The sequence below is a fragment of the Arctopsyche grandis genome, chromosome 7, assembly GCF_051622035.1.
Source record: "Arctopsyche grandis isolate Sample6627 chromosome 7, ASM5162203v2, whole genome shotgun sequence".
NCBI classification, from domain to species: domain Eukaryota; kingdom Metazoa; phylum Arthropoda; class Insecta; order Trichoptera; family Hydropsychidae; genus Arctopsyche; species Arctopsyche grandis.
This window is the reverse complement of record NC_135361.1, coordinates 12302907-12314445: the sequence shown is the minus strand read 5'-3', so window position 1 is coordinate 12314445 and position 11539 is coordinate 12302907. Positions and strand designations below refer to the sequence as shown.

At 31.8% G+C, this 11539-nt stretch overlaps 2 protein-coding genes across 2 annotated transcripts in view; one reads left to right on the top strand and one right to left on the bottom strand.

The window, feature by feature from the left end:
- LOC143914059 (uncharacterized) overlaps positions 1-11539 on the top strand; it is a 211921-nt gene that overhangs the window by 115125 nt on the left and 85257 nt on the right. The window contains exon 3 of the mRNA XM_077434149.1: positions 4132-4332. Coding sequence (XP_077290275.1) covers positions 4132-4332 — 201 coding nt within the window. The remainder of the gene's footprint in view (positions 1-4131; positions 4333-11539) is intronic.
- On the bottom strand, positions 382-3986 carry LOC143914701 (UDP-glycosyltransferase UGT5-like). The gene is made up of 5 exons (XM_077435001.1): positions 3945-3986; positions 2205-2439; positions 1531-2126; positions 977-1199; positions 382-887 (listed from the first exon to the last, which is right to left on the bottom strand). Exons 1-5 carry the CDS (start codon positions 3984-3986, stop codon positions 382-384), a joined length of 1602 nt encoding a protein of 533 aa, XP_077291127.1.

Sequence of the window (11539 nt, the reverse complement as noted above, 5' to 3'; positions counted from 1 at the left end):
TATTTTTATTATCATCATCATTTTCTAAGTAGGAAAAGGGAGAAGACTTTCCAAAATTATTTTCGTACTTTGAATTAAAACGCATTGACAATGATTACAAGATGTACTTTTGTACCCCATTATGTATGTACACCTATGTATATATAAATAGCTTATATAAATAGCATAAAGCGACATCTATGCAGCAACTTCATAAGCTATTTCAATTAAATAATATTATTATAATTCACAACTTCAATTATCTCATGTCACATACATATGTATATATATATATATATATATATATATATATATATATATATATATATATATATATATATATATATATATATATCTATATAATATTTACAATAAAATATAATGTCTAATAATATAATATCATCAATTATGCTTCTTCCCATTCACATATAAACTTCCTTTGCTGCTTCTTGTAAAATACTTACACACACCGTACACAATAATGAAAATTGAAAACAAAACTAAAGCAAAAAATAAAAATAAATCTATTAAAAAATAAACGAATATTGACATGTCTACAGCTGGCGACTTCAAAACCGAAGCACCTTTATGCCTGATCACATATTCGATCCAATAAATACTGGTCTCTAAAGGAGTCATTGGTCTATCTTTAAAGCTATCAGCAAGGGATTTAGCTTTGTTTTGATAATGCGGTTTATAAACAAGTTCCTCGATAGATTCAGTCAACAATTTTTCATTCAAATCCACAAATTTAAGCTTCTTTCCGAAGCCAGTTTTATCGACTCGTTCGGTGTTCAAGTGCTGGTCCCCGTAAAACGGTAATCCAATAATCGGAACTCCGTGATACATGGCCTCTTGAGTGCTCAACAATCCGCCGTGGGTTATGAAAACTTTCACGTTGGGATGAGCTGAAATTAGATACGATATAAACATACATACATATACTTGTATTGGGTGTAAAGTTATTTAAATGAGACCGAAACGGTCTATTTATTACCTAAAATGTCACTTTGCGGCAACCATTTTCCCAGCAGCACATTGTCGGGTTTACCTTCTAAATTTTCATCTTCCCACTTCCACAAAACCCTCTGCTTCAAACTTTTGAACACGTTCAGGAATACTTTAAGCTTATCTACAGGCATATCTTTCGATTGCAGATTGGAGCCGAAGCTGAAAAATACAGCGCCGTGCTTTGCTTCGTCTAAGAACTTTTTAATGTTCTGGAATGTTATGTAAAAAATGCAGTTTAATATCGATAATCGAATATATTCCACAAAATAAAATCATCTGCATTTACATAATGTGAACAATTAGTACGTGTTATGTTAGTGCGATAATTATATCATACTTTTCAAAAAAAATAACTAGTCAATTATAATTAGTTTTGATCTACGTAATCTATGTGTTATGTCAACATGTTGTTAAATTTTACGTCAAAAATTTTAATTGTAAATGACTTCTCAGTAATTGTTTCATTTCCATCAAATAGCACTATTTTAGTGTTTCAATTAAATTAACAGCAACAATTAAGTATATATTTTTTATAAATACCTCCGGTAAGGGCTTTGGATTTTTAATATGAACTCCGCCGATTTCGATAATTCCAGGCACGTAAGGCCTTACAATATCATAACTGAAATGACTATTGATTAAAACCAGACTAAAATTCTTTTCCAAATCTTCTAAGGAGGGCAAAGGTTGCGGCAAATCGGGAAAACTCTTCTCGGCCAGCCTCTGATGTTTAGGCAACAGGTACCAATGCCTCCAGAACAGATCGAACAACGTCGAATACAAGTTGGTCATCCGTTGCGAAAACGTCATCGGCTGATCTAAATTGAGAAACTCGTGAGCCATGTATGAGGGCAACAAGGGACTCCCCATAGAGGCGCCTATGAACTGAGTATACCCCATTGTGCAGATTCCGATTAGGGGGGCTTTGTACTTGTGTGCGAACATGTACATTGCCTCTTGGTAGAACACTTCGCTGATGATCAAATCAAAATGACTATTATCCTCTTTGATGAACCGCTTAACGTTCGAGGCATTGAAAGCTGACTCCGTTGTAAAATAGCCACCAGACCAGACGAGATCCAGCGTAGCTTCAAAGGGAATGGTCTCCAAGGCAAAGATATCCGGCTTCTCGCCAACTGCTCGACAGTTAAAAATCTCAAGATTGTGCAAAGTAACAGTTCAGAATTGGGTCAAACTGGTTTTAAAACACTCACGCAACTCCCACAGCATCCTCTTCTCGACGATTATTTGTGTGTATTTTGCATTTTTCTCCTCGTACGGCGCTATTACTGTGAGATCATGACCTCTGTTTACTAATTCGTTAACTATAGGCAGCATGAATATGAAGTGGGACTTTCCGGAGAACGGTAGTAATACTAAAATCCTTGCGCTGGAAGTTTGCTGTATTAAAACTTGTATTAATAACGCCACAATACCCAACAGCTTCATCTGAAATGTGAAGCGCATCATGTGCATTTTAGATAACAATCCAATCCATAATAATGAAACAATCAATGAAAATACTAAATCTTTGCTTAATATGCATATTTAATGTATCTTTATATACATATGTACTTCGCTTAAGAATTACAGATGAAATTGAAACCTTGAAATTTCTGTTATAAAGATATGAATCATTGCGACAACATTGCGACTATGTACATATATAAAGATACATTAAATATGCATTTTAAGCAAACAACATTGCGACTCAATCAACCGTTATTTACATATTAAAGCTACTCACCGTTTAATTTTTTTTAAATCCGAATTAAATATAAATTACTTTAATAATATCGAGATATTTTAAACTTAATCAAATTTTCATCATTAAAAAAAACATGTTTCAACCACGTCTGGGCGCGGTCAAGTAATCAGCAACACTAAATATGTTATGCTTGTTAGATATCTCAATCATTATATATACGTATGTATATAAATATGTATTTATAATACAGTTTATTGCAGATGTAATCAATATTTTTCATGTAACAGCGATATTTTACTTCAATCTAATTGTTGCTGTTTATATCTAGATATAACAAACATATAGTTTAATAAATTACGCTAAGATTGGAGCCGTTATATTTAAAAGTGGCGAAAGTCTAATTTTAAATTCCGAAAACACAATTTCTGTTTGACTTAATTCACAAATTTTTATCGCTTATTTTAATTCGATATATCTTAAATCTCGGAAAAGCAGAATAAACGTGACCCAGGCCACTAGTTTTTTTTAAATATTGTTAAACGCAAAACATTATATTTAATGTTATGCGAGATATTTTTCGAAATGAAGAAAAGTGGCTGATGCCACTTTCAAATATAACGACTCGTATATCAAAAGAAAATTAATTTTCTCTAATATTAACATACAGAAGATTCCAAAAAAAAAATCATTTTATTGACTTTAGTATAAACAAAATATGAAGTCGTATTTTCAATAAATATGTAAATAAAAATGAAAATTGTATACTTAATTTTAAGACTTGAACTTTCAAATATGTATATAGGTATATTATATACATAAGTTGCTTTCAATTATAACGGCTCAATTGATTGTGTGATAAGTAATAATGCAGATATGACCAGCAAACGATAGACATACATACGTACTTACATACATACTCTTAATCATTGCGAAAATATAATAAATATTTTGATTTCGGTTAGAATTCGAATCCACAACCCACAATTGGCAAAGAATTGCCTAATTAGTGAGTTAAACGTTATCGTTAAATGTATTTAATATGTTAAATAAAAAATTTAATATGTATAATATGTTAAAATTGAATAAATTTCAATCAAATTACAATATTTTATAAAGAAAGGTGGACTAATGCCACTTTCAAATATGTATAACGGCTCACTTTTTATCCGTACGATGTTTATTGGAAACTGAAATGTACCTACATATAATAGTTACATAGCATGAAATTAATATTGCATAAAAATACCTCTAATTTGAATTCATAACCACTGACACAATCAATTGTCATTCATACTATTTAAATATGCATCGTGTATTTCAAAATAATTATAGCAAATCACTTAGAAATATTCTTTTGTTTCTGGTTTCCATGCAAACAAACATACGTTTTCAAATACCTATTATATTGAAACATAAATTTTCTTTTGTTCCAGTTGATCTTTGACACATTCACCGTCGGAAAATTCGTGTCGTTCACATCCGAGGGCTGCCCTGACGGCCACATGAGCATAAGGGAGGAAGGGTTGCCAGCTTCACATGGTCAATGGTGTGGGTCAGCATGGGGGTACACCGTGTACTACAGCGAAAGGTCCAGCTTGAATTTGACCATTCGATTGGACAGGCTCAACCTACAGGTACGTTTATCATTTTTTTTTAATACACTGGTAAATTATTTCACTTTTCGTAGAGGTCAAAGTGTATCTTGTGATATAACTTACGACGTTTAATTACATCATTATATTCACATTAGCATATCGAAAATAAAATTGCGTCACAAACGTATATACATATATATACATTCATTTATCAAGTATCACAAAACGAATGTTTTGATCCAGAAAAACAAACTCACTTTTTAAATAATCGATAAAAAATATATAACATTTTGCTTTCAATCCTTCGATTTATATTATTTAACAGTTAAAAATGTGTGTAAAATATAAACGTGAATTTCTCCTCTACAAATATCGTAATTAAACCTTAATATTAATTATGAATTTAATCTAAACTCATAATCAAATTCATAATTCATAATCAAAACTCATAATCAAATTCATAATGAAATAAAATAAATAAATAAATAATTAATAATTTAAATTTAAATATAATTTTAATATACCTTTCGATACTTCGGTAAAATTCAACAGTAAATCGTTAAGGAATGTGTATCCTTATCACGAATAAATATTTTTAGTATTCATTGTATTAATTTCAATTCTTATCGAAAAGTGTAGCAGTTTCTTTTGAGTTATGATTTTATTTCATTTACATATACCTATATACATATATAGCTATGTACATAAGTATGTTTGTGCATACAAACATTGGCTGAACAACATCAATCGAATATTCATGACGAAAAACATGAACTTTCTTATACTATATTTATCTGTTTATTTATTAAAAACAAAACACAAAGTATTACAATATTCTTTCAAAATATTGACACCAAAAACGTGTCTACAAATTTATTTCTTTATTTATTAATCCGTTATGTATAAACCCCGATCATACATATGTATGTAGGTCCACTACAGGTTGCCCAAGGCGACACATATGTACATATATATGATACATATGTACATGTATGATATATAGGTACATAGGTATTTTTTTAACGAAAGGTAATTATGCAGGTTTATGGTTACTTGTTTATAGAAGACCTACATAATATTTTTCTTAAAAATATTGAAATTGATAATAATTTTTATATTTTTTGACATATGTAATTGAAACTGGAATTGTAAACAAAAACTGGTTAAAATATTTTTACATCCCTTACAGTTTCAAATAACTGGAAGGGATTTAAAAATAATTACGAGTTTTTACAAACATTGTTCTTCAACGTATCGTAATTAGATCGCAATAGTTAATTATTTTGTATTTAACTAACTATTATGTTACGTATAATAATGAATACGCATATATTTGTTAAATAAAAAGCAATGTATGTATGTACATATATGTAAATGCCAAAAAAATATATACATATATTAGAAAGTTTTACGAGATCGAAAATCAATTCAATTTTCCGAAAATATTTGTCACACCATACCAAACCAAGAAAGGCTATAGAACTAATTCTTGGCGTTATATACGAAATATTATTTACAACCCCCATAAAGGGAATAATTTCGGCTGTCTCAACTGATCGGCTTCCTCTATGGCCACCATCACTCAACGTTCGGCAAATAATTTTATCCTTTTAGCAACGAAACGACTCTCTTGCACGAAACGGAATACTCGTATATAAATTTTCATATTTTTTTCGGCTCGATAGTAATTATAGTTGTGTAATTTGCTATATCTATGTATACAGTTCACGGTTACGTAAAAACTCTTCCAATAACTCTTATGTAGTATATAATACATAATACATTATGTAAGTTTGTAACGTAAATGGGAAAAAAATTCGGTCGTACTTACATACATACATATAGTATTGATTACACGCTTACATATTTGCGCATTTATTTTTACGTCCAAAAAATAGGCGAACGGAAGATTATCGCGTGTTGTAATTTATTTGCTAAAGGAGATCGTAATGTCTAGAATTTAAGGGTAAAACATACGAAAGACAAAAATATACCCGAAAAAGTTTAAATACATAAAAGTCTGAGAGAGGGAAAACGGCCGCAGTAATTTCCCGCGGGATTTCGGAAAACCCACGCTTACACGGCCTTAGCCGGACAATATGGGATTTATCCTTGATTTTTCCCATAACCCGCGTTTGATGTTGGACGAAATTACAAAAAAAAAATCGAAACACACGAAAAGGTATACACAAAAATGTGGAATATTTTATGTGCAAAAAATTCGATACGGTATTCATTTCAATGCGTATTGTATTTACATAGATATGTACATAAACCTAGATATTCTAACAAATAATCCAAAACTCATTAGTCATCGTTAGTACTTATTACAAGATATAGTATTAGCCTTCTGTAATATAATGATAATAGTTTTCACTCCTGATGATATATGTACATATGTACACATATGATGGAACTGATTTCAAATCAATATATATATATATATATATATATATATATATATATATATATATATATATATATATATATATATATATATTATAATATATGTGTAGATACGTAGGTACACTTCTAAAGGAAAAATAAATACGTTTTAAATTAGGAGAGAGTGCAATTGAACGAATGTATACCGTTTTTAAATAAAAAATGTAGCTTTGCCTGAAGAAAAAGATCTTCGATTCATAACACTCAAATAAGTATGGAACATTCTATGCTTGATATGACGAGGAGGGATAGGAAAAGGAATAAGTGGGTGAGAAGTATGAAAAGTGTAGTGACTATAGTGGAGAGAGTGATGAGGTTGAAATGGCAACGGGTGGGTCACGTAGCTAGAAGAATGGACTATAGATGGACGAAAGAGGTGCTGTAATGGTACTAGATAAAATGCAAAAGAGTGAAAACATTGCTGAAAGGAAGATGGTTGGATAGAAGTTGGAGGTTATGATATACATATCTCAATCTGCAATCACAAACTAATAATGAATGTCACTTTCTCCAATTGAAAGGATGAAGGGTTGAGTTTTAAATTATTACCATATATATAATGATAGATTTTTCAAAAGGATTTCCTCTTAGTCCATAAAAATCAAAAAATCAATCTTATTATGATAGTTATTTTTACTTTATCTATGTACGTAGTAACAATAGATGAAGTTTTGTGATCATGCGAAATTTTGAACTCGAGATTTTGACTGATTCGAACTCAGAATCGATTACTGATCATGTTTTCATGATCTAGAAAAAATGTGTGTGTGTCTGTGTGTCTGTGTATTTTGGGGATTATTTTTTTTATGCGTTCTTTTTGTTTTCCTGCCTAACATTGCATTGGAATTTCCATACTACATACATTGAAGTTAGATATTGGTCTTTCGCAAATTATTAATACCTCTATTGTCAGTCTTATGAATTGTCTTTTGTGATTTTGTCATTTCGATAGCTTTGACCAAGCTTTCGGATTTTTCCATTAACGTACACGATGCGAAAAGCGCTCCATCACCATAGAAATAGTCTGCCGATTTTGCCAAGTGCGCGTCTCGCCGCTCCTCAAATATACAATTTCAATTGCATTCTCACGAAATGGCCTCTCGTTCTCTCGGTGGGTACTCACCTACCTTTGTAGATAGGTATGCAGGCAGAATTTCACCGTGGCCACATTCGGCATGATAAACGATTCCCATTCATTTTCGGCCGCAGAATGCGGAATCTTCAGAAAGTGGTCCAGAAACGGCGTTCGTAATCGAGGAGCGCACACTTTTTTCCACTATTTACACGCCCCGAGCACCGATAGATTTATGCACACACTAAATTACGGCCCTGTCTTCCGCGGAGACATATTAAATTTGGCGCCCCTGCTTTTAAAATGGAAATTCACTTCATATTCATTCGAGTGAAAGAGAAAGAGAGGTGGACGGAAAATTTTATTGCATTTTCTGCGCTGCGAATACGTACACGGACTATACAGGTGTGCGTACATATGTATATAAAACGTTAAATTCTGTCACAATTGAATTTATACTTTCAGAATTTAAATTATCGTTTTGTGCATAATTTAAATTGCCAAAACTCGAAAAAGGTCCAAGTCGAGTATGAGTCTTGATTTCATTCGGATTGCTTTTTAATTCATTTTATTAATAATTTGCATTATAATATGTAATTTAATTATATGTACAATCATTTATACAGTTACAATTTACAATATCAATTTGTTTCGGTCAATCGGCGAATCATTTACCACCCGAAATAGTACTTATACAATAGTTCATATATTTAGATGAAAAAATATCGAAATAGAAAACCAATTACATACATACATAAATGTGTTGAAATGATATAGTGGCAAAAAAAATTATACTAATGAAAAAAATATATTTTTTACTTTTAAAATTTCCTAGAACTTTAATAATAAGTATTATTAAGCAATAAAAAATGGAAATAAATATAAAAATATCTGACTATTAATACCAATACTCTTTTTGAGAAAAACTACACTAGATTTTGAGATAATGCCAAAAAACTGTAAAAATTGGCCATTTATTTAAATGCTCATATGTTATGATACATATGTATGTACATATGTGAATATGATACTTACATATGTACACATGATGCTTATATGTGTACATATGATACATACATACATATGTGGCGCAAAACACACTATTCGCATCAGCGCAAAGTGTGGCCGTTTGCAAAGCTGCCTAGACACACACAATTTTAATTAAATAGTATATTAAAACATATCTTTTTGAGTAATGTTCAATCAAAACATTGTCAATAAAAATTTTGATTAGAACACAATTGACTTCTATCTGTAAGTCACAAACGCACCCAGTAAAAATCTATTTCGTTGCATATCACAGGTTTGATCAAGTGTGACGAACTTTTAAGACGAATAAATAAAATTTAACAGTTTATCCAATAATAGATATTCAAAAATAAAAAAATGATGATATTTTAAAGGATTTTCGGAAAATATTAAAATCGTCAATATCTAGGCAGATCTGTACAGCGTTAGCTACACTGTGTAACGTTAGCTACACTGTGCAGCGTTAGCCTATAGAAAATGCTACTTTCATTTGAGATATTACAGAAACCCAGATAGGAATAAATAATAAAGGTAAATCGCGTCGGTTGATGAGTGACAAAAGGAGGTCGTAAAGTTTGAATTGCCGTATTTTATGACGCCATTTTGAATGCAAATAGAAGATAGATGGGTGAGGGGTAGGTGCGTGTGTATGTATGTATGTTTCGAGGCCAGAAAGGTCTGCGCGGTTACATTAGCGAATATCTTATTCATTGAAAAAGCTCGTCGGTATGTTAGGCGAAATAATTCACGTACAACATTGCCGCGTTAAAAATTCACACTGTGGACTTTTTAAAAGCCCTGCCGGTCTCGGAGCCCTTTATCTCACGACACTTTGGGGGCCCTCCGTTGCGAATGTGCGCTGTAAAAAATAAAATAAAAATAAAAACGGGCCGAAAGCTGCGTACGTCAGAAACGCGAGCTTTTTACATTCGCTCGCCCGCTGAATGGCCGTCGTATCGGTTGAACTCGTTAAGTGTACCTTGCGTTGATTAGATTACATTCGGAAAGGTTGAAAGTTTTTCTTTGTTTTAACGACTCAGTCGGATTGAAAGTGTGTTTGTATATATATAAATCTAAAGTTAATAGTACATAGATACATATGTACGTATTGAAGTCGAATAGTTGGATTTTTATTCCAATACAAAGACCAGTTTGTCTACATATGTATGTATTTACGTTTTTCATATTCAGATACATACATACATAAGACAATTATATTTATTTTATTTTATTTTATATATTTCGTTTTTAGCATAGGTAGGTGCTACAATAGGTTGTCGCAAAATAATACCCATGACCAAACTTTAGTAAGCACATTCTACAATGTAGTAGATATACATACATATTTAATTATATTACTTGTTTATATTGAAAAGTTGATTTAATTATCTTGTTAATTATTTGCAAATGTTTTCCATCTTTTATACTTCTTGTTACTGTAAAAAAAATCTTCGAATTGTATAAAGAACTAATTCTTTGAATTTTGTTTTTATTTTAACGCCATTTGCTGTGCCGTTTCCATTTGTAAAGTAATTTAAAATATAAATGAGGAAAAAGGTACAAATATTGTTGTAATAAATACCAAATTTTCAGAAAGCCTTGAATTGAAGATCTTTTCATGTTATAAAGATTTTTTTGTATAATTTAATATCGTTAACAAAGATTTTGTATATGCGTACTTTTTATGTTTTAATAACTTTTATTTTAACAAATAGCTTTATAAATAATGGTTCAATTTCTTGTTATGAATCCTTAATATTTATTTGTAAAAATAAACGCGAGCTTTTCTTTCCATCACATTCGGCCCTTTAAAGTCGTCGTATAATTTTTACTTCGCGTTGAGGTTTTACTTATTTATAAATAGGATTGTGGAAGCACATACGGTAAATCGTGGATTTACAACACGAAGAGGCAGGAAAATCTGTCTCGTGAGACGGCGGCAAACCGCGTCTTTTGGGACGCGTTCGCGGTTAGTTTACCTCTCCGGGTAAAGAGATTAGATTGAAAGAATAATAAGGGTGTAAGGGTAAGGTCCTAAAAGCAGCGTAAACATGGACCCCCCGCGCGTTTTTCAAAGCCTTAATATATTTGTATTGGGGGATGTTTTCCTTGGGCGGACGCGAAAGCCTCCGGAGCCCATTGTAAAGAAACGGGCCGTATTGCGAGATCGTGCTTCTCGCTCTCACCCCACACGACTAAATGCTCTTCCGTCCCTCTCTCGCGGCCTCTTTTTGTGGAAAACTCATCTTGAATAATTTAGTGGAGTTTTTCCGACGGCGATGTTTACGGCCGAATTAAAAAAGGAGGGCACACGCGTCCGAATCGGGTCGTACGCACGTCGAAACGAAAATACAACAACTAGTCAAATTAAAAGTTATAAAGAAACTTTATAAACGCCCGAGAGAAGGAGGGTGTGTACGACGGAGGAGACGACGAGTCGTAAAAGTCGAATGCAAAGGGCGGATTTCACCCTCGGTGGACGCCGTTGGTGCAAAAAAGCGCTGAAAAGTTTTTAAATTAGTCATCGAATTTTGACGTTTCAATTTAATATATGGAAGATCGTCGATAAATATTTCCGATCAAATACCTACAATAAGTTCCAAACAACTACAAAAATAAGAATCTCACACTAAAGGAGGCTAAGAGCATCCACCACTTCATAATAATTTATTAATTTTCAAATTTAACGTTCTGTCTGCG